Consider the following 24,697-nt stretch of genomic DNA (forward strand, 5'->3'; position numbering starts at 1 on the left):
AAAATGAGGGATTTTTCTTAACTTTTCTTTGTTCCCTTGGGCAAATTATCTTGTGATTATTGGTATTATGTGACTACTATTATAGTGATATCTCTCTGCCTGCCCCAACACCTTGTTATTTTTGACAGAATTTAAGCTTAGGCAGCATACTGATTCATCTCTAGTTAATGTTCATCTTCTGATGGTATCAACTTTTAGAGGATATTGTGAGTATGGTTAGGTGGTAAGGTGGAACCATGATAACTTTTATTTTGGTTTGTCATTTCGAATATCCTTTCAATAAATCTACTGTTTCTTTGCTCTAGAGTATAACCCTGCTAGATTTTTTACATTTTGGAAATTAGTGTGACCCAAATACAGCCCTTGAATTCATAAGCTATTGGTGGTTTCTCCTTTCTTTCCATGCATCCTTGCTGGACATCTCCTCAGCTGGGGGCTGCATGCCCAGTGGGGGCACATGCCCATGCTCTTAGAGAGGTCAAGAGAGAGACCTCGATGATCTAAGTGGGTGGGGAAGAGCTCATGCCCAACCCAAGAGCACCTGCTTCACACAGGAGCAGTCACTATTCAGTTTTGACTCTTGGTGTCCTTGGGAGTGTGGGTTTACCACACTCTTGCATTTTCTCAAAGAATTAAGAAATTTGGGTTGTTTTTTTTTTTTTTTTTTTGTGGTGCTGGGGATTTGAACCCAGGGCCTTGTGCTTGCAAGGCAAGCACTCTACCAACTGAGCTATATCCCCAGCCCCAGAAATTTGGGTTTTTACATGAGTGTTCTATAAAAGCTAGCAACTAATTAAAAAGATAAAAAACAGAAACTAAAAACATAATTAAGTCAAGTAAAACATGCCTGTAGGACACATTAAGCTGGAAATTCTCTCATTGGAATTGCTGCTGAAGACAAGAGGTCCTGATGGCTTCTCCTTCAGCCTTCTAGGATGGTCAGTATATCTCTTTAGGGACACTGATTATTGCTTCTCCCCTGGTAGGTGCATGACTCCAGGTCTAATTCTCTACATTCAAGGATCTGCATTTACTGCTATGACTCATCTTCAAGAAAATCTCTACCAGCTCAAGTATTAAAGAGGAATGTGACTGCCTTCAGATTTTTCAAAAGTCCCATCATAATGTGCATTTAGCATTTAACCTTCCTGGATAAATTGAGGATGGGAAATAATTTGACTTTTGTTTCTTGCTATTGTTATAAATGATATTGAGAGACAGATTCAAGTCCAAAAGATTGTTCCCATATTTTCTATTTTGTTTTTCTCAAAGGATTAAGGATTCTTCAGGCCTTTAACCTCCCATTTCAATTTCCACATTCTTTCCTTCAATTTCACATTTGCTCCTCAATCATCCTCAAGAAGTAAAACCCAGGAATTTCTTTCATATCATTGCAATCCATTTACTGTGTTGCTCACTATGTGGGATAGAAACTAGTCTTTCCTAGACAAAGGAAGCAGTGAGATATGCGGATTCATTTCAGGAGGCTCAAAACTTCCTTTGGCAATAGAAACTCCTCCCCAACAACTATATAGCTTTTATGTCTGAAATCCTCTAATTGGCTTCTTCCCCCTTCCTCCTGCCTTTCCTCCTCCTCCTCCTCTCTTCCCTCTCTCTTTCTCTCTCTTCAGTGGTGGGTGTTAGAAACTCAGGGATAGTGCATACTAAGCAATATATATAATTTGAGAATCCCTAGAGCTCCATGAAATTTAGCAATAAATTTTACCTATTATGCATAACTTCAGACCTTATTATCTCTTTCCCTAAGAGCAGATTATCAAGGTGTGATCATGAGAGACACATATTTGTGATATAATGGTGTGAAAAAAAAAAACCTTAAAAGGGAAGTAAAAAGTTAAACCTCTGTTCTATGCAGATTCCTCTCCATTTTTCAAGGGAAGGTGCTCACATTGACAGGCACCATTAGGCATCCTGATGCAATGCTTACCAGGTGAATGAATCCTGCCGCCGTGAACCACGTACTGAGAGCTATTGATAACAGTTTGGAAAACTTCACTGAATTACTAGAGGAAGAAAGACAAAGAACTGTTGGGTCTCCTCAAACAGACTCCAAAATAACAAGAAAACCTTGTCCTCTAAGATTTTGCTTGCTCTTCAAGGTATGAATCAGAAACCAGAAACCAGAAGTAATGATGTTCCCTGGGAAGCTGTGACAAATACAGACTTCCCTACCCCACCCTCGGTTACTAATCCACATTACTACAAGATCCTTGGCTTGATTCATACATGTTAGAGTCTGAAAAACACAGCTCTCCAACTTACCCAGTCCCACTTATTTCAAAAATTGTGAATTTTGCTGTAATGCCCCATTAGCCTTCTATTATATATCCTTTAAAAAAATACAACGTGGGGATCATCATAAGATTAATCTACTAGATTGTTATGTTGTTTAAAGTAATTGTACAGAATGCATAATGCCAGCAGTCCAGGGAGTGGTCTTGCAAAATGAAATTTTGAGTAAATCACAGAAATGTAGAGTCCCTCAGATTGCTTTGAGGGAAGAGAGTCAAAGATACTTCTGTCACCTACGGAAAGCCCTAGTATTTAGCTGAAACCTCTGTGATTTTCAGGCAAGACCATTTGTCACACAAGAATAGGCTTTCTTGCCCTTACTTCTCCACAGTGCACAAACTCTTAGCAATGAAATGCAACTGGCCTGTAATACTTTGATATTTCTAGTGAAACGTAGAAAATGTAAAGATGTGTAGATTTTTGATTGGGTAATAGACTAAATTGATTGAAACTTGAGATGTATTTCTGCTCAAAGATTGTTTGGATTTTGTTGTTTTTTGAAGATATTTAGGTGGTTCTTTTTTTTTTCATTTTTCATTTTTATGAGATTGGGGATCAAACTCAGGATTTCATGCACACTAGGTAAATATTTTACTATTTCTATTTTACTGTTTTCTATAAATATTTTTCTATTTCTGTAAGCAATAGTTCCCTGATGCTAATGGGCAACTCTCACATTCAGAGGAATTTTTACACTCCTAAACTTGAAGAAATGCTTCTTATTTTACCTGGCAAAAGAGAAACATGATTCATTAAAAAAATGTGTAGAACCAAAGCCTCTGAATTATTTATTTACTTTTGGTGGAGGAACCTAGAATTAGAAGTCAAATGGACTTACACATTGTGACTTTACAAAAGAAAAACAGTCTCTTTAAAATGATTGCAAAGTTTTTGTTCAGTGTAACAAACATGATGGGAGAAAGTGAAAAATAATGTAAGTACTGAGGGACTTCATGATTTTTACACTGCAATTGAGTGGAGCCTGAGGTCCTATTAACATTTTCCTTTCCTAATCCAAACTACTAAACAAGCGGTAGAGTCAGGCAAGGCTAGCATTTACCTGGTCTTGATGGCTTGTAGAATTTGCAAGATTCGAGGGAGTTCTAGCAGTCGCAAAGCTCTTAGAAACCTTAAACCTACAGAGAAATCAAAAGGAAAAAGATCCCAAAAGAAGAGGGTCACTTCGAGGAACAACCTCAATGATAACAAAACTGGGATTGCATGCATTCTTTTCCTCCCCAAAATGTCTAAGTATAAATAATGTTTTTATAACACTATTTTAGTAAGAACACGAGCTGAAGTTCAAATCCTGGCCCCAACACTTACTAACCATTGTCACCTCAGACAATCCTCTTACTTTTGTAGTTCCTCATCTCTAAATTGGGAATTGTAATAATACCTACTTCATAAAATTGTAGAGTTAATAGAAAGCATGTAAAAGCATGCCTTCCATATAATGAGCACCATTCATTTTACTCTCTTCTTTAAAATAGAGAGCAAATTTTCATCAACCACTTAAACTCTATCTAATTTCTATAAGCTCTTCAATATTTGTTGGATGTGTTATTTTATGCAGTTTTCTAATAGTGGTAGCAAGGAATGAAACTGGTATATGTTTATAGATAACAAATAAAAATATAAAATTACATCAAAATGATGCAAGCTCCATACTAACCCATGCACTGTCAATGTATCTACCTTAAAGGCAAAACATCTTATTAAGCAATTTCCAAACATGTTGCAGCATGTGTGGTATGATGATTAACATTTGAGAACTAAGGGAGGTTTTTCATCCCAGTGCATGTGGGATCCCCACACAATAGTGCCCCAGGAGAATGGAATTTGTGAGTCTTTCTTCTTAGATTGTGGATATGGTCATTCCATCAACAACAATGGACTCCTACTGAATACCAGGTGCACTGCTAGGTTTTGAGGTCAAGAAATGATTTCTGTAAATATCTAAAACCACATGATCAAGGAGAGGAATTTTTGAAACAGCAGTCAAGCATCAAAGAAAAATGAAGGATAAATACTTGTAGATGATGTTTTATATATATATATATATAAATGTATATATATATATATATATATATATATATATATATATTGCTACTGATTCCAACAGCACACTTACCTAGCCAATTACTCTTCAAGTAATAAGAAATAAAGGTTGGTGGAATGGTAAAAATGTCTACAATGGAATTCATCTCCAACCAGAACTTGATCTTGTCATCAGCTGCCAAAAACTATAAAATAGAAAAAAAAAATCCAAAATTCTGTCATGCTCAGGAATTTTAAAGTGAATAGGAGAGATGGCATTATCCAACTACATTCCATTCATCAACTGAAGTTTTGATATTGTTCTATTTTATATGTGTGCAAACACAGTAAATATATGTGCATCTTATGTAAATATATGTGTTATAGTAGCTGTTACAGATGTACATATATTTATATAGGTGCAGAGATTGCACTTTTATAGTGGGTGTTCAATAAATGAACATACAAACATTTTCACATACTAGATCTTAATTCTCACACTTCAGAGTAAACATTTTCATCTTTCTACTGCTCCTAGAGTTTTCTGATAATGAAATTACATACATAAAACCCCCTTTTGTGGGCTTTGAAGATGATTTAGAATGATCTTCAATGAAAAATGTACAGTTTCCTGGTACCTTGGTTGACCATGCGTGTTTTTATGAGCTTTATATTTAGTTTAAGAAAACTAGATTTCCAGAGGGAGAGTCTACTCTAAAAGAAGATTTTGATGGTAAGGGTGGTCAGAGTGATTTTTAAAGGAAGGCCATAAAAATACACAGCACACACACACACACACACACACACACACACACACACATATATACATGCATAAGAAATATGTGAACATATTTAAAATATTTGGTTTTATATGGTATGTACATATATAGGTATATGTGTATAGTCTCCCATAAGCATGGAATGAATAAATACATTAAAATCTAAAATGAGTACTTAATAAATGCCTATGAAATAAAAAATCTGCTTCATAAATGAGTGTAACAAAAATGAAACTACAATATAAAAATATTTTATATTTCCATATGTGACATATACCATTAGTGAAACAATGACATCATTTGGAGGTTTGTTGTTCAAGCTCTGCAAGGTTGTGATTATTAGTAGAGTTACCCCAGTGGTAGGTAGGATATTGTGACAAGGGTGATGGTACTTAATAAAGGAATTGTTTTTACTTGTGTTGGAATTTTGGACCTGGTATACAGTTTCCAGTGCATGATTTAGGACTTAGTATAGGTTTAACAACTTAGAGAACAGACCCTTCATCCTTTGAGCCTGAAAATTTGAGCAGATGGTGGAACTAAGGCACAGGCAGGTGTCTTCATGTTGTTCCTGTTGTGTTTGTGTGTTTATCCACACTTCACACAGATACTTACTCTCAACCCAAAATAGAAACTGAAGAAAGCATTGAAAATCAAATCCACAGGGATTGTTTTGTCTTCATATGAAGAACAGCTTCCAACAGGGCTGAAAATAAAAGGGCAATTCGTAAAGGTTAGCATTTAAAAAAGTTATAACTATAAAGGGAGAGGATAGGCAATTTTCTCTTTATTCATCAAAAATGGTCAGTTAAGTTCAGATCTGAAGAAAATTACATTTCTCTTGGAAGTAGAGCTATGCATAAACTAAACCATTGGACCACCCATGGAGTTAAAAAATAACAGGAAAATTACCCACCATTTCTGTCATAGGCTTTATTGGTTTCATTTCGGTTTTATCATTGGGATTCAGAGCTATAAAGATAATGTGACTTTTCTTGGTTTGCAAGACCATCTATCCAGTCAGAATATTTGATAGAATTTATAATATTCAAGTATCCTTTTGATATAGAGCTACTCTATATCAAATGGACTAATCTGAACCAAATCCAAAGAAAATTTCTTAAAAGATCTGTTTGGATATTTCAAAGCAAAGACTACCAGACTCCCTAGGTTATGTAAAGTTGTCTAACTTTTGTAACCGTGTCAATCCTAATTTTACTTCAGCTGGAAATTCAATGTAATTCCCAGATAATTGTCATAGAGTTCAAGACTAGATTGGTTTCAGTTAAAAAAAAAAATCTGTCCTAATATTGCTATATAAGAAAGGAATGCCGTCAGAGGAGAGCAGACAGTCTACTCCTCTATCTGAAGTGAGGTCTAACATTTTCCTTTCTCAAAATCATCCAAAGTGCTCTGAAATCTCTGAGAAACCCTGAAACTACTACAGGACTTTTGCTTCAACACCCAAGGAATTCAAAATCTTTTGAATCAACTGAGGACAAGACAGCCAGAGGTTTGGTGTGCCAGAGACTCTAAGTTTTATCTGTGCATACCTTCTCCTACGCATGCAGGATGGTAGGATGCAGGGCAAATTTATGAGCTTGGTGTGTGTGTGTGTGTGTGTGTGTGTGTGTGTGTGTGTGCATGGTATGAGAGCATATTAAATCTTATTCCTGAGGAGAAAATTCCAGAGTAGATGAATAGGTTTCTGATGTAGTAGACAAGAATGACAGGATTTTACTCACTCAGTAGAATTGATGAAATAGATTATAAGAGACCCGATGCTTAGTACAAACACAAGAATCACCTAGAAATAGAAACAAAGACAGGGGAGAAGGGGAGATCCATTTTATTTACATGAAGTAAACCAACCAAATTATGTTGTCTCTTTAAAAAAATAAATTAAAATGAATTCTATTGTGTATACTTATTGCTAGGGTAGAAAGGAGGTAAGAGGAAATGTGCTTTCTTTTTACCTTGCCCATACATATGTGTGACAATTTATTCCCACATTCACATATGCTAGCTTAATTAATTGGTTAATCAATTCATTCTTTCAAGAAAAATGGATTGAACATTTTACTAAATAGCATGCATGTATTTTACTTATCTAATTTTGACTCCCACACACTTAAGAATGAATGGTTTATTCTTCCTGCTACCCCTAAGGCTTATGAAATGTTTAAGTGCTTACCATGTGTTATGTACTTCATTACATGTTAGAAAATGCAGGCTATAGGATAAAGACCCTTGACCTGAACTGGCAATGGTAGAAGAAACAGTTCTAAACATATTCTCCCTAAAGGATACTCAGAATTTTGGCAGGAAGGGAAGTACTGTACGCAAGAAGAAGAAAAGGAGTACTTTTTAACATACCAATATGTCTAGTCTGAAATAAACCAAGCTTCTGAAATGTAATTAGAAAACTGCCCATTGAAAGTCCTCAACACATTTAAATAAAATCTTTGGCAGACTCTGATTTTTTCAAGTCAGTTTTAGGTAACTAAACATTAATCAGTTATTTCTAGCTTTGAAACCATCTAGCATTTTAATATTTTTAGCTCAATGTAGTTCCAATGATAAAGTTCTAAATTATTTACAATTAAGTTTTCACTCCCTGCCAGCTCAGAGTTCCCTGGCTAGGCTGCTTGTATTGGTAAGGGGGTCAGTGTCTTCTCTATTAACCTTTTTGGTTTTTTATTTCTAATTTCTCACTGACTAGACTGCTTTTGGCTTCTTCAGAGCTGTAGGTCAGTGTGGGGGAGTGAAAGAAGGGGAGGTTGGAACAGACAATATCTCACTGGACTGGTGTTAGGTCATGAGGCTCCCACCCTGCAGTTCTCTAGGAAGGTGTTTAAAGCCTACTTTCACGGATGGTTCCATTTCTCTTTGGTGACCCCAATTCAATCCCTACTCAAATTCAACAAATTTTTTTTTTATCTCCTATTGTGACCCAAGCACAATTCTGTTCATTTGTGAACCACAGATATGAAGAACCCTCTTTCCATATAGTTTACAGCTTATACAATAAAAAAGATAATTAATGTGCTAAACATATGGTAGGAAAGAAAATAAACGCTAATGAAATAAAGTGGAGAAAGGTAAAGGAGACCAGAAATGCAAGGGGAAGGGGCAGAGGTGTGACAGTCTTAATAATATTTGATGGTTTCATGTCGCATCTGTAGTTATCTTGATTTGGGTAAAACATATTCCACTTTGCTGTACTGGTTGCTGGCGAATCTTTTCTCAATACTCCTCACACTTTGATTTTCTTCTGGAGCCCTTACTCTTCCACATGTCATCTTGAGCAGGTTACAGAAGACTCCCACCTGTGACCCACATGTGGCCCATGGAAATAGCCCAACATTATGTGCCCCAGCAAACACTGACAGAGAGATGATCTCCAATGGTTGTGGCTTCTCTGGCACAAAGCAGCTAGCCTAGCAATCTTTTGTCACAAATGAGTCAGAGACCTCTTCTCTGGCAGTGGGGAAAGATGGCAAAGCAGAAGAAGGGTGTGATTTTCAGTTGCTCCATGGCTCAGAATTCAAGCAGTGGGAACCCTGCTTTTTAGTGAAGGGGGTGTCAGAGAGAATACACCAAAATTAAATATCAAAATTATAGATACACAGAAATTTGTATGCTTTGAATATAGGAATGAATAAAATATCTCAGGAATCCAGCTGATAACACCATGGTACTTGTTCACTGTGGTGCTTGTTCACCCTATCAGAAAGACTGAATTTGCCAAGAAAATCTGGCAAGGGGTACACATGGGACAGAGGGGCAGTCTGAACTTGAGTGACCCAGAAGCAGTGTGATGAACTGGTGCATGAAGGGTGTTCCCTGCTCTTCCAGGGAGAGTAGAGAGCTGAGGAATGATGCCATATTAATGTGGCCACAACAGCTTTCTGCTGGGGGAGCCTAGGAATTCATTAACCTGAATTAGCCTTACTGTTCATTAGCCTGACTGTTCAGCATGTGCCTGCCTTGAGATCTAGAGTCCACCTGGCAGGGCATGACTGAGACAGGCACACAAGGAATTGAAGCCTGGGGGACTCAGGCTGGGGATATGGAGTGGTTTACTTAAAGTTAATTTTCCCTTTCAGTTTGGTGAATTACAAAATTAGCTGGATAGAACCCAGAAACTGGACAGGTGGACAAATTTGTGTTCAGTATCTGAGCCTGGGAAGATCACATTTGTGGGCAGTGAGATATGCTAGACCAGTAGAGATCTTGCTGATCACTTTGCCCCAACACTGGAGTTCTTCAGAGGCCCCTCCAGATCCAGATGCCCAGCAGAGATTGGCATCTGCTCATCAAAAGAGTGGGTGGAATTATTCTTTCTAGAGCAGATATCTTAGGACATAATTCAAAAGGTCAGAACTAAATGTCAGCTGCCTGAACTTCACATTTAGAACATTGCATCAGTCCACCCAGGAGTGTATCTACCTACTTAGTGTGGACAAAACTCCAGTTGTCACTTCTCTCCTTTCTACCCTAACTTAAACTGGCAAGAAGGGAAACTGAGAATTATTACAACCAGCCTCAGTTCCTAGCCAATCTAGCTGACAGCTTAGAGAGCAATTAAAAAACAAATGGTTTAACAACCCCAGTCCTTGCCCTTCCTAAGGATTACATAGCCCAAGAGGAAAAGAGAGAAAAGGACAGTAGCGTACAGGTAGTGAAATTCATCCTTGTTGACAGTTTTGATCACCTCAGCAAAGACAAGTTTTCATTAGGATTGTTGTTCTTCCTTTTTTTTTTTTCCATTGAGATTAAATGTGAATGTGTATGTTGTAGTTGTGCGGACTGGCTCACGGATATGCATTCATACAAATTCATTTTTCTTTTATTTTTTACCATTTTTTCTCCTCTTTTTTTTTCTTTCCCCATTCATCTGTTGTTTTGCCTTGTTTTGACTTTTGAGAAGGCATCTTTATTTGTTTTGTTCCCACATGTTGCTGTGTTTATTTTAGTTCTTGTTTTTGTTTCACTAATGTTTCTTCTCTTCAAATGTGCTCTTTCTTGTTATTTCTTTTATTTTCACTCCTCCTTCATAGCCATCACCTGCTCTTTCCTGTTTTACTTGTTTACCTTTTGTCTATTTACAATTTTTTTGTTACTCCATTTTCTCTTCTTAGTGAACTTAATTTTACTATCTTTAGGAACAATTTGGTTTATATACTTTCTTAAGAACAATTTAGTTTTATATAATTTAGTTTTCTATAAGTCACGTTGTTGCAGTTATTAGTACTGGTGAGGGCCTAGTTGACACCTGCTATGTACTTTAATGCTGGGTCTAGATCATGGCTATTTATTCCTGATGCTGTTGCTAAATACTTACCTGGTCATTTCTCTTTTTGTGGTAATTAATAGTATACATGCCATAGTGGGCCCAGGACATTTATTCGAATGCTGTGTGCTGATCATTACTATTGCCATTATTGCTTGTTTCCCCTTTTTCTGAGAGGGGCTGGGAAGTGACTGGTTCACTATGAGTTCACAAGGTAGAGATTCCTCAACTGAACCACACCCACAGCTCAGCAGAGTGGCAGCACACCTTCCTCCAGACACAGACTAATCCCACTGAAGCTTCATCAGTGCTTTAGCACATTGAATAGGGAGAGAAACCCCCGAAAACAATGTCTAGGCCCCAAGTTAAAAGCAACTAGAAGGGGACACCTATAAGGACCCACTCTTGACCATTTACTTCTATAGCAAAATCAGAAATATTCTAAAAACAATCACTTAGAAAAGCCCACAGTGTTGTGGCAGTTCTATCAGAGTGAATTAAATCAGCAGTCCCGCAGCAAACTGAGGGGGATTGGTGGTTCAAACTAACACTTGAACTCTCTAAGTCTACATTTTTAAGTGAAGAAAGGGAAAAAAAATCAAGTCAGAAGTTTAAGGGCCAATGTTTTCTCTCATATGTGGAAGCTAGAGAGGAAAATGGAAAAGTAGGGTGGGGCAGATCTCAAGAAAATCAAAGGGAGGAGATCAGGAGAGGAAAGGGACCAAGGAATGGGAGGTAGAGAGAGAGAGGGGAAGTACTGGGCAGTGATATTGGCCAAATTATATTGTTATATTGTGTGCATGTATGAATATGTAACAAAGAATCCCATCATTATGTACAACTATGATGTGCCAAAAAAATAGGGGAAAAAAAGAAATACCAACAACACAGGGTTTATTACAAAAAAGATAACTGCACACCAAGGGTCATCCTCACAAAAGAGGAAGAGGAATCCATCTCAATATATGCATAAGTCCAAGACCTCTAAAAACATGAGGAAACAGGTAAACAAGTCTCACTACAAATGTTACAGGGATATGAATAGAAAAAGAGGAATTCAAACAATCTGTTTACTGATGACATTATTATATGCTCAGAAGATCCTAAAAACTCCACCAGAAGACCTCTAGATCTGATAAACATATTAGGCAAAATAATAGGATCCAAGATCAACACAAAAATCAATTTTCTATACTTAAATAAATAACAAATCTGCTGAGGAAAACTACTCCATTCACAATAGCCTCAACAAACCTTATGAATAAATCTAAGGATGTGAATTCTGTATAAAAATCAGAAAATACTGAAGAGAGAAACTGAGGAAGAATTCAGAAGATGGAAAAACCTATAAGGTTCTTGGGTAGGTAGAATTAATATCATCAAAATGCCCATATCCTCAAAAGCAATTTACACATTCAATTTAATCCCTATCAAATATAACTAGAAAAAATAGTCCTAAAATTTATATGGAAGAATTAAAAGACTCATAATAGTCAAAACAATCCTGAACAATAAGAGTGAAGCTGGAGACATCATAAAACCTTATCTCAAATATACTATGACCTATGATAACAAAAATGGCACGATACTGGCATATGTGGAGAGTGGTGACAGTTGATGGGAGAGCAGTGACTGAGATTGGGGGTCTCTGATGACCTTGTGACTGTGGCATGCCTGGTGCTTTTCTGTGCAAGGGTAAAGAATGCTTAGCTGCTGTGGCAACGCACTGCATGAGGAGGCTCTGTGCAAGAGTCCTCTCAGCTCTGACCTTGATCTCAGGCACACAGTTTCTGGGAAGGAAGGGATTTTTATGCTAGAGAACCACAAGGCTTCACCAGCTCCTCTTCTCCAGTTTCTGCCTGCTTTACAGTAACTGTAAACAATGAACTTTCTTGAGAGCTACACAAAGCTCCTAACAACTCTTTACAACTGTGAAAAGCTACATAGATGTCCTAGTTTCTTTAACTTTCCTGAATGCAAAGAATAATTGTTGCATAGTCTTTAACCTGATAATGAGACATATATAAATAAAGATTGCTGGTGTAACTCTTTAGATCTGCATCTCCATCAGAGAGCAGAGCTCCACCTGATCCCAGCTTAGTCTTCAAAAATCTGTGTTTGTGAACTTTTATTTTACAATCCCCCTTTGCCCCTCGCCATACCCAAGAGTTTGGTCATGCTGGTGGAAGCAGGCATAAATATAGATACGAAGACCAATGGAATAAACTAGATGACACAGAGACAAATGCACATAAATACAGTCATATGATCCTTAACAAGGGAGTCAAAAGCATATGTTGGAGACAAAGCAGCCAAAAATATACATTGGGGAAAAGATAACCCTTTTAACATATGGTGTTTAGAAAACTGGATATCTATATAGCTGGTTGATATAAAACTTGATCCCTGCCCCTTACCATGTACAAAAAAATAAACTCCAAGTGAATAAAAACACCAAGAATTAGACCAGAAACAGTGAAACTGCTAGAAGAAAACAGGTGCAATGCTCCAACATAGTGGCCCAAGTATCAACTTCCTCAATAAGATTCCTGAAGTTCAAGAAATAAAGCCAAGAGTCAACGCACAGGATGGCATTAAATTAAAAAAAGTTCTGCACAACAAAAGAAAAAATACCATGATGAGAGAGTCTACAGAATGGGAGAAAAAGCTTTGCCCGCTATTCTTCTGAGAGGGGATTAATAACCAGAATATATTAAGCACTCAAAACACTTACCACCCCAAAAGCTAATAACCCACTGAATAAAGGAACAAAAGACCTAAAGAGATATTTTTAAAAGGAAGAAATACAAATGTTCAACAAATACATGAAAAAATATTCAACTTCCTTAGCAATCAGGGAGATGCAAATCAAACTACACTGAGATTTAATTTCACCCCAGTTATAATGGCAATCACCAAGAAAACAAATAGCAATAATTACTAGTGAGGATGTGAGGGAAAAGCTGCACTTCTACATTGTTGGTGGGAGAGCAAATTAGTACACTTTGGAAAGTAATATAGAGTTTCCTCAAAGACTAGGAATGGAACCACCATAAAATCCAACAATCCCACTACTTGGTATTTATCTCAAAGAACTAAACTCAGCATACTATAGTGGTATTTGCATACCAACATTATAGTACCAAAATCCACAATTGCAAAGTTGTGTAAGTAGCCTAAATACTTGTCAGTGTGTGGGATAAATAAAATATGGTATATATATATATATATATATATATATATATATATATATATACACACAATGGAGTTCTACTCAGTCATAAAGAAGAATGAAATTATGCCATTTGCTGGTAAATGGATAGAACTGGGAAACATGCTAAGTGGAATAAGGAAGACTCAGAAAGTCAAGGGTCAAATGTTTTCTCTCATAATGAAGAAGCTAGAGCAAAAAGAGGAAGGAAAAACGGTTCCTTGAAAATAGAAGGAAGATGGATAAAGTAGAATCAGGGGACCAAGAAGGAGGGAGGAGGGGAGGTAAAGGGGAAAAAGTAGGGAATGAAGTTGACCAAATTATACTATGTACATGTATGAATACATCAAAATTAATTCCAATTTTAGGTATAACTGTAATGTACCAATTAAAACAAATAAATAAGTAATCAGCCGAGTAGAGGAAGGGGATCAGGTAGAGGGAGGAGGGGCAGGAAAGAGGAAGTACTGGGGATTGAAGTAAACTGTTATATGCATTTATGAATATGTCAAAATGAACCCCACTACTACATATAAATATAATGCACTGATAAATATTTTTTTTTAAAGTGGGCAGGCAGGAAACACTGAAAGGACACACAGATGGTGACACACAGAAATTTCCCATTTAAGAAGATATCCTATACTCTACAAGAGAATATAAAACATCAGGTTATCTACAAATTAAAGAGAATGAATGTGGGTAGCAGGCTGTGTCTTGCTCTGAGTTACTCCATGATGTGTAGAGTAGTAGTTTTCAGACTGAGGCTAGCACTGATTTACTCCATTTTAAGAGCAGAGGTTTGTCATGAGTTCCTCCATTTTGAGTACAAGTGCCAAGGTAGAATGACTCCACACCTTGTTTGTACAAATAAACAACCACCATCTGCACAAAACAACCATAAGTCACAAATTGATAAATAACAGTCATGACAACTTATCGAACTAAACGAGGAGCTCCTGAATGTGTGGGCATATCAAATCATATCAGAAACACAGGAATGTATCAACTGCACCTGATGTAAACCTCTCATCCAAGATCCATAAAAGAAGGAGTATCCCATGAATGGACATAGTGGCACACTGACCCCATCCCCTGGTTCCTCATAATGAGCCCTTGCCAAGGAAAACTGCTGCAGCATTGAAACTCTCATTCTTTCCAGTTCAGCAGTTTCTCCTTCCCAAGACAGGACTTATAAGACACACTGCCTACTTCAATCTGACACTTCAGACTGACAACCTGGAACTGTAATCCCTTTGAACCCTTGCATTGACAACTCTCAGGACTGGTTTGTGAAAACCCTTATCTAACCACCTGAAGTGACTCACTGTATTCCTATTTGCTCTGTCTTTGCTCTTGGCAGAGTAACCTGTAACCCTGTGGTCACCTTAACCCTCTCTCTTTCTGTGAACTATATATATCATTGTGTGGAGTATGATGTGTGACTTGAGTGTTATAGATACGAAAATTAAGATTAAAATAAAATAAAAGAAACTGCGATTACCTCAGTTTATAGTCATCCAATGACCCATGAGTACTCAGGGAATTGCAACCAATGAAAATGACATAACTTGTGAATTTACTGTTATTCAACAAATTATGAGATTGTAGAAATATATAAATATGTCCAATGTATGTTAATGGTGTTGCTTGTTCATGACAATTAGCATCGTCAGCAGGATTGCATTCATTAAAAATGGAATCCAATAAGTACACAGACTGCTGGCAAAATTATTAGATATACACGGATTTTTTTCAAAAGAATTAAGTCATTTGGCAATATAGATAAAATATGGAACCCATACTTTGTTATGGACTTGAGAACGGAAGCCATAATCTTGCTCCATCAATCCAAGAACCATCTTGCCTAGCTGTGCAAACCATTTGAGGTGAAACTCAACTCAGGGGCTGAAAAGAAGGCATACTTTGACTTGTACAGATCAATGACCAAAGGTTGATGAGCTAGGGAACCAAATTACTTATGCTGTACCAAAAGTGACATATAAAGCAGCAAAAGGAAGGGAAGCAAACATCAGGACACACACACATGATCACTCTGTAAGGTGGACTACTGAGTAATACAAGGTTAAAATATTATTTGAGTGGACAAGAAAATTAAAAGTAAAAATGTTAACTCTGGGAAGAAAGACAAGAGGTGAAGTGAAAGGGAACACCCTCAAATGGTGCTTACCTCTGGGATCCATGGTACCCCACAGACTAGTAGATTAGGAGAAAATTACTAATAGCAGACCCAGGGGATATGGAATAAAGTATAGAGGATCCTAATAATAATAATATCAACCTATTTATATATACAACACCAAAAGAAAAGGTACTTGCAATATTTTTAAAAAGCCTGTTACAACTTGATCAGGACAGACACAAAACCAAACAATTGGCAATTAAAGTACATAGGAAACATAAATAAGCAGATAATATGATGGCAAATAGCATAATAGACCAATCCCTGGAGCCATGGGTTTCTCATCCCAAGGACCTAGGAGATTGTAATGGTTCTTGCAAGGAAATCTATGTGGTATAGGCAATTATAACTAGAAAAACAGTAATAAATTATATCCATGATAACAAAGTCTCAAAATATAGTACAATATAGGAATACACCAGGGCAGAATTGCAAAAACGTAGGACAGATTTTATGCAGAAATAAATCACAGATGTTGATTGGCTAGTACACCTATGGTGCAGAGGAGTAAATACTACAGCCTTAAGCATCTCTGAAATACATAACTCTTCTCCTTAGCAGAAACCCAAATTTAAACCATGAGTTCTTAAGCTTATAGCTAACCACCCAAAGTCCTGTCAACATAGGATCAGGAGAGCAGTAAGCTGGAGAACAATAAGCCCTTACTGCAACACCACAAAATATGGGGATAGTTTAAAATGGGTAAGTCTAAAACAAGTCACTAAATACTGCAATCTCAGCAATGATATTTTACCAGACAAATACATAGGCAGAGGTATTTGATGTACCAGCAACAAATGAGATAAAGAAAGCTTTATAAACAGGAGTACCAGGACATCTAAAATTCTCATTTGGGAAAGTCTTGGGAGACTCCAGAACATGCATGACATGAAAAACATGTGCCAGCACACCCGACATGAATACTGGCAGTCAAGACCAATTGGGGATCTGTACAATAGGGAGATAGACTTTATGGAATTCATTCCAGGGGAAAAGCAAATCCATGACAATATAAGAAAACTGTATTTGGTCTAGTCAAATAACATCCATAATGCCTGGTTTACAGATAGATCAGCCTTCATGGCCCAAAGGAAAATAAAATGGAAATCAGCAGCCCTGAGAACCCAAGATAATATGGTCCTCATGAAGCAAGGTTTTTTATTTTCTGTATAATGTGCCAAATGCATAGAAGAGGTATTCACAGTCAAACAACATGTAATAGAAGAATGAACAAAAAAAAGTGTATTTACAGACTCATGGCAGTTGCAAATAGCTTAGACCTGTGAGCACACAAGTGGACACAAAATGATTATAAAATAAATGGACAAGGTGGAAGGTCACACCAATACTAGAAAGAATAACAAGAAGTCTCACCTAAAAAAAAAAAAAAATTAGCATCAGGGTCACACAAGTATCAGCATATTGGAATGATTGAGAAACAACTAAATACAACAACCAAGTAAGAAACCAATTGACACAAAGCATAAGAATGGAGGATAAAATACCCCAATTAAAATTCATAAGGAATGCAGATTACAACTACAGACATACATTTTCACCTGTAACACTTAGAAAGGAAGAAAATGACACACAGGAAATACCCAAGGTGCCAAGCATTGAAATAAAAAAGGGAAAGAGAGAATTGGCCAATTAAGAAGAACCCACATACAAAAATTACATGAGATGTTAATTATACATGCATTCGAAGGGCATGTAGGCATTAGTGAACTATACAAATGAAGGCAGGTAGGAACCAAAAAGTAACATGGCATGAGATACAAAGGGCAATACAAGGAGATGAAGAATGCAAAAACTCTTTGACAAAATTTAAATTAAGAATACCAACAGATATCTCTGCAAATAGAACCTGCAGATAGACTTTACAGGGCCAATGCAATACCAAACCCACAAAAACATGCAGTAACAATGGTAGACAACAGTTAAACCATCCGCAGCTTTTACAACCACATCACTACTATGGTATGCAGCCTATGGGCCACCTAGGATAATAGAAAGTCATTAGGGAACCCACTTCGCAGCACGAGCAGTACAACACCTAAGCAATGCATGGGATATACAATGGAATTTTCATTTACCATTTAACCCTACAGCATCAGGATACACAGAAAAAATTAATGGACTATTGAAAAGAATTGCAATTATTGCCAGAATTTCTGACTTTCCAACTAAAATTGCTTCAGGCATGTTTCAATCAAAATCAGAGAGAACACAGAATTAAAGGAAATTCTCACTCCTACGTAAATATACCCATTCAAATATAGAAAGAAGGGACTTAGAAATACCTAACATGCCACCTGACAAGGTGCAGATCAAAACTAAAGATAAAAGTATCTCCCCACAGGATATCTTGACATTGGAAGATGGAAATTTATATTGGATAACAGGGCCCAAAGGAACATTACAGCTACAAAAAATCTACTATCTCAGCCCATATAACCAGGTATATAAATGAACTAATCACATTGACCATGCTGACACTTTTGGACATTACAGCAATAATAGCAGCAACATTGGAAAAACCCAAATGGAATCCAATAGGAGTGCTAATGCCTGCAATCTTGAACATAATTATAACATTCATCTATGTCCAAGCACTAATATCCAAATTCAGACAAAATGTGATTGAGCCGTCAGTCTTATAGCCTCTTATGCACACTCATGACCATCACTATTTGTATTTTAATCATCTATGCTACCATACCTATCATATCCTACTACTTATTTTGCCCACAAAGGCAGTGTTATTGCCCACTACTATTAGTACCTCAGCACTTACTACTAAGCAGACTCACTAAATCCATATAGACAGATAGATACAGAAACATGCACCCACTTACAGCATAGTTATACATCTCTGTAGGAAACCCACTAACTGAACTCTTTACATAATGGAACATGCACTGAGATATAATATCAGGTAGTGAAAAAGTAAGGCAGCTCCCAAAGCCTAACAAATATTGCCTCAGCAGTAATGCATATGCCCTACACTTTAATTTGTTGTGGCAATGGACAGAATATGACAAATGAATAGAAGATGGTGTGTGTCATTTCTTTAAATCCATTTAACTATGCATTTGTGAAGGATTATTTTCAAATTATGATGTAATACTTTCTAATGCACCATTAACAATTGGGTCATACTCAGCAATATTGAAGACATATGAAATTAATAAAACATTAAGAAAATTTAAGGTAGAACACCTTACAAATATAGACATTTATGAAATACACAAATTATTACATAAATCTAATTTTACTAGCACAATGTCAAGACAATATACAGGAAGAGATACGATGCACATTTCCGAAGATTCCTAAATTATCCAAAGAAAGGACTTGCTGTAGTGGCAGACATGGCACAAAAATTATCTTTGATAAAACAACCCATGTTGACTCTGGACTCATAAATTATTATTTTCATATGAAAATCCTGGAATGATGTACAGTTTTCAATACAACACAAGCTGACACTGTGGGACACAGGGTTACCAATTGTAGCTTCAGGCATAACATTTAAATCTTGCTATATTAACCATGCTTCGCCAGGAGCCCTGCTATATATGCAGGGTATGCTGAAGTGATACATACTTCATACTGCAGTATGAAGTGGTACACACTACATGAGCACAGCACATTACACAGTGGACAAAAGGATTCATGCTATCTGCACCAAAACTTTACAAATCCAATCTATATGAACCCTGATATATATAATATGATATAGAATCATCTATAAATCAACACAAATTAGGATTCACATAAAATTTAGAAAGGATAATTTTGTCACAGCCAAAGCAATGGCACTTTGTGTGCTGTTAAAGGAATATAATAAACATCCACAGAACCTACCTGACTTACCACCTACTGACATACCTCTTAAGAAAATTCTTGCAATTGTTCACAGCACCTGGCATAAGAGCAAATTTAGCAATTTACAGGATATAGGAAGCTGAAGTTCAGAAAATTAAGACAAACTTATTTAATTTCAAACGTAACTTTCATGCTTTTCAGCAATCAACATCACACATAATAACAGCACTATTCACATCAATTCAGCAAATTTATTTGCTACTAAAAAATAGGGCGATTGGTAGAATTACCAAGAACAATTCAATTACAACCTGAATATAATTGACATCATGACATCATGAAAACTTGTCTACAAATTTTCAAGCACTATGTGATACAAAATACACTTCAAAAATAATGTAACTAGATGCAACAGGTACTAGAAATGCACGACAAGACATCAGAAATAGCATATAAAGTAGATCCTTTTTCACTGTGTCTTGATCAATAAGAAGTAACACAAATTTATACATCCAGGTCTTCTGGATGTACAGCATCAAGAGATAATCACTACACATAATTCAACATTCATGTGAAACTTTGTTGATAGCTTATCCCACCATAAAAAATATCATAAACATGCAAATATCATAAATATCAAATTTCAGCTAAAGGATAACCATTACACCTATCAGGATACTAGGTTCACAAAGATATTAGGTATAAATTGTCATAATCAGTGTATTATACATTTGAAGAGATTACCCCAACCATAGATTCTTCCCCTTTAAACATAGCAACTATACCTACATATGTTAGGAACATGGGAAAATTTGCATTGATGATATATCATATATCAAACACTGAATCAAACACTTCTGTGTAGAATTACATACATTCCTCAGAATCAAATGCTCAGGTTGGCATAAACCCATAATATGTAAATTGACAAATATAATAAATATTACAATGAATGAGAAATCTTACCTACATATTCTCAAGAAATGTCACACAGGGACCTGCCTCAATCATGGCATGGCAGAATCCCCAAAACCCCACAGGTCAATACAACACATGTGGACAATATTATTGAAACAAATCAGGAGGAACTCAAAACAGCATCAGACTTCTTTTTGCAAATGAATATGTAAAGTACTCAGAAGAAAAGAAGAATATGTGAAGTATCCAAGAAAAATTGAGAAAGAAAAAATATGTTATAAAAAAACATGGTACATAATAGAGCTGGTAAAATTAATGTAACTTTCAACTTTGTGAATGTAAAGAAAAAAATCATAAAGATGTATAATGCTATGGATCCCCCAACCACCACCACATTCACACACACACACACACACACACACACACACACACGCACACGCACATACGTGGAATCTGAAACTCAATGTTCAATTTCCGGAAGGAAGAAGAGGTGGTGTGGAGAAAAATTTACAAAAAATGTATCAAGCAAGAGGAGAGTTTAAATATAAAATGCACAGAGATATACAGAGAAATAAATGGTGAATTTGATTTACCTAATAGTTTTGATATTCTATTAAAAATAGAATTATCTACATTAGAAGATGCCAAGAAATAAATCAAAGTAAAAAATAAATTAGAAATAAATATCAGTCAATTTTAAGTGCTTACTATGCCTTACTTGCATGTATTATTATGTAATTGTTTCTACAATATGAGGTTATTATAATCTCCTTTATATTCATATTATATGAGTAAAATCCAATTTATAAAAATTGGCTTGCCCAAGATTACAAACTAGAAAGTGGAGGAGTTAATATTTGAACCCATATTTCTTAAAATTCACAATCAGCATAAATTCTGCCTCTCCTACAAGCTGAGAAACTAACACTACAGCAAGTTTCTGGTTGTGTATTGGATACCCATTCTTTCTTTACTAATAGATCGCCTATTTATTTATTAAAACCACTGATATTTAGATATTCTTTGAGGTAGCAAACTCAATTTCTAAATTTTTAAAGACCAATAAAACAGATCACTATAAAAGAGAATGATTAAATTTCCCTGGTAAATTAAGAAATGAATGTATTCTTAAATCAATACAAGAAACAAAATCCAGCTACATGACATTTACAAGAGACACACTTAAGGGAGAACAAGAAGAAGATTAAAAGAGAGCTGAGCAAAGAAATCTAAACAAGTTTGCATAAAATGAAAGCAGGAGAGTCAATGTTACATACTAAAATATTCCAGAAAAAGACATCAAATTCAACAAAAATGGATATTTCCTATTGGCGAAAAGACTGTCAATAAAAATCAAGAAGACATAGTAGGTAACCTTGTGCATAAATAGGAATATAGCATTCAGAGTCTGTTGGAAATGCAAGAAAGCCAATAAAACTAAAAAAAAAAAATGAAATTTTGACCCTTTCATTCAGCAAATAATCAAAGATATAGAAAATACATAATACTTAATTAGTATTGCTCATATATTGAACAGATAATACATTTTCTTTCAAAAGTTCATTAAATAGTAGCAAAAATTGATCACATACTAGGCAATAAAGAATTTCTCATAAACTCCACAAAATGGAAATCATAAAAACAATGTCATCTCTGGACTATAAATTTCTACCGAAGTAAAAAAAATAACCATCCTACTTCCAATCTAAATCCCTCTTAAAGAAAATGAAGACATACTACAACATTCCTCTAAAGTGATCATGAATCAAATAAGAAATCAAAATTAAAATTTAACATAACTTGAAAGATGAATGAGGCACCAATGAAACATAAGAACATTTTTTTTTTGTCAGTCTACAAAGTGGGCCAGCTGAGATGGTTGTCTCCTGGGGTGGAGACTGCACCAGAATGATGGGGCTGGGCACTAGAAGTGTGCAGTACTGCCCTGCATCTTCAGGTGGAAGTCAAGTGAGTTAGAGACACAATGTTCCTGAATACAGGGTTACTCAGATTGACAAGTCTACCACAACAAGCATTTGGTGGAGCTGATGGAGGAGGAGAAGGAAGAGTTCAGGAAGGGGGTTCAGGAAGACAGCTCAGCAAAGCTGTTCCAGTGATGAAATCGAGCTCTATCTTTGAAAATCCACTGCATGCATGTGTGGTATAAGTATGTAAATAGAATTGATGAATTCAATTATTTTAAAGAGAGATTTATGAAATATATAAACCTGCAGGGAGGTTAAATTGAAATCAAAAGGTAGGGTTATGGTACATCAGGAGAGAGGAAGAAGGGTGTGAATTAGGGATAGAAGAAAGAGAGAGAGAGAGAAGTTTCTTTCTAACTAATGGTGGAATATAATCTACAGGTTGGTTAAGGAGCCCTTCAAAGTCGCTTTATCTTCATTGGTTCCTTTTCCTTGGAAAATGCCCTGTGGCATTAAAAATCAAAACTTTCATTTAAAACTAAGGTAGCTATATTATTTATTGTCCAAAACCACAAGTTGTTGAAAATGAAAGAGATTCTACTAATAATTACATCAGGAGAACCAAAGAAACCCCAAATTTCTGATTATCCTGGATATAAAACATAATGTCATGTTGATTTGGTAATTACTGTTTAATACCTCCAACAAATAGTAATCCAATGCAGAAATGGGGGAACATGTTTGAAATCTCTAGGCAGTCCAAGAAACTAAAAGAGAATTAAAATTTCCTGATGTCTGTCTCTAATATTATTTTATAAACTTTTAGATTGAATTTTTGTTACAATTATTTTTAAGAAAGTTGATCAAAGCAATACAAGAGTTATTAAAAACTGATAACTATTAAAAAAGCATAAAATTTTATAGAAAATCCAGCTAGCAAGATGAATTTTTAAAAATTAACGTATGCACAGAAGGATAATACTTGTTGCTAGAATGAGATAGAGTTCAGCATCAATATCAGTCTTTTTGTGTTTATAGATATCAACACTGAGCCTGACTACATAAATATCAATAATAAATAATAGCTATATACACTAGTTGTATATTTTTATGCTTATTAACTCACATAAATATTACAATATGTTAAACTCCTCCTCATATGTTAACTCACTTCTTTATCAAAATCTGTAGATAACATTTTCATCCCCATTTTATAATTTCCACCTACCAAAAAGAGGTAATGACGATAGCTCTCTTTTGCTAAATGCACAAAAAAAAGGATTGGGAAAGGAGAATTGGCATGAGATGTCTTCAGGTAGATGGATTTTAGGAAATAGCACCCAAAAAGTTGGAGAATGCCTGCACCTGCCAGCACCTACCCAGGTCTGCTGAGCATCTATGGACTTGAAGTTATGGTGCTTCCCCTTCCCCTTCCTCAGGGTTGTTTATCTCCCTGTCTAAGGTCACAGGATCTGTGGACTAGCTTGCATTCAGAGCTGATTTAACCTTCACTGGACTTACTCTCTACAAAGGTTGGCTACAAGGAATAAAGCATTTTATTACTTGAACATGTATAGTTTTGTAAATATAATTTAAGGGAGGAGTAGAGTTGTTTTAAGTGGACTACACTCCCAAAGAAAATAGATGTGACAACGTTACTGAGCATTTCAGATGTGAAAGAAGAAATTCAAAGCAGTGGTTGCTACTTGGGTTTCGATAAGGAAGCTCTTAATGTATACCTTGTACTTGTTGAATATGGTACTATGTGTATATAAATATAAACAGTGCAACTATCTACAAAATCAGCTCATAAAATTTTAGTTCACCAAAAATTAGTGTGAGCATGAACATTTCCTATTAGTCTTTGCATATATGACAAAGATCTCTAAATTAAAGTACAATCTCATGCCACCCACCAAAATAAATCCTCGATGCTTGGTGGTATCATAAGTACAAGACTATAGAATTATGAACAGAAATCTACAAAAAATATAAAGAAACAACTCATCTCAAGTTGGTGGACAGGATTATTTTATTTTAACACATAAACGGATGTAAAGAATCTAGTAAGAGACTGATCTCTTCCCATATTTTATGTTTTCTTTTTTCTGTAGAAGTTGCATTACATTAGGAAAATCAGCAAAAAATGGAAAAATATATCTTTATTTGCCCCATTTTCCA

General features: G+C 35.8%; 1 protein-coding gene across 1 annotated transcript in view; it reads right to left on the bottom strand.

Moving 5' to 3' along the window:
* The window catches only part of Kcnu1 (potassium calcium-activated channel subfamily U member 1), a 147,395-nt gene that overhangs the window by 115,037 nt on the left and 7,661 nt on the right, over window positions 1-24,697 (bottom strand). The window contains 5 exon segments of the mRNA XM_047549678.1: window positions 1,949-2,024; window positions 3,374-3,449; window positions 4,448-4,559; window positions 5,748-5,838; window positions 6,878-6,939. Coding sequence (XP_047405634.1) covers window positions 1,949-2,024; window positions 3,374-3,449; window positions 4,448-4,559; window positions 5,748-5,838; window positions 6,878-6,939 — 417 coding nt within the window.

This window comes from Sciurus carolinensis, chromosome 4 (genome assembly GCF_902686445.1).
Source record: "Sciurus carolinensis chromosome 4, mSciCar1.2, whole genome shotgun sequence".
Lineage (NCBI taxonomy): Eukaryota > Metazoa > Chordata > Mammalia > Rodentia > Sciuridae > Sciurus > Sciurus carolinensis.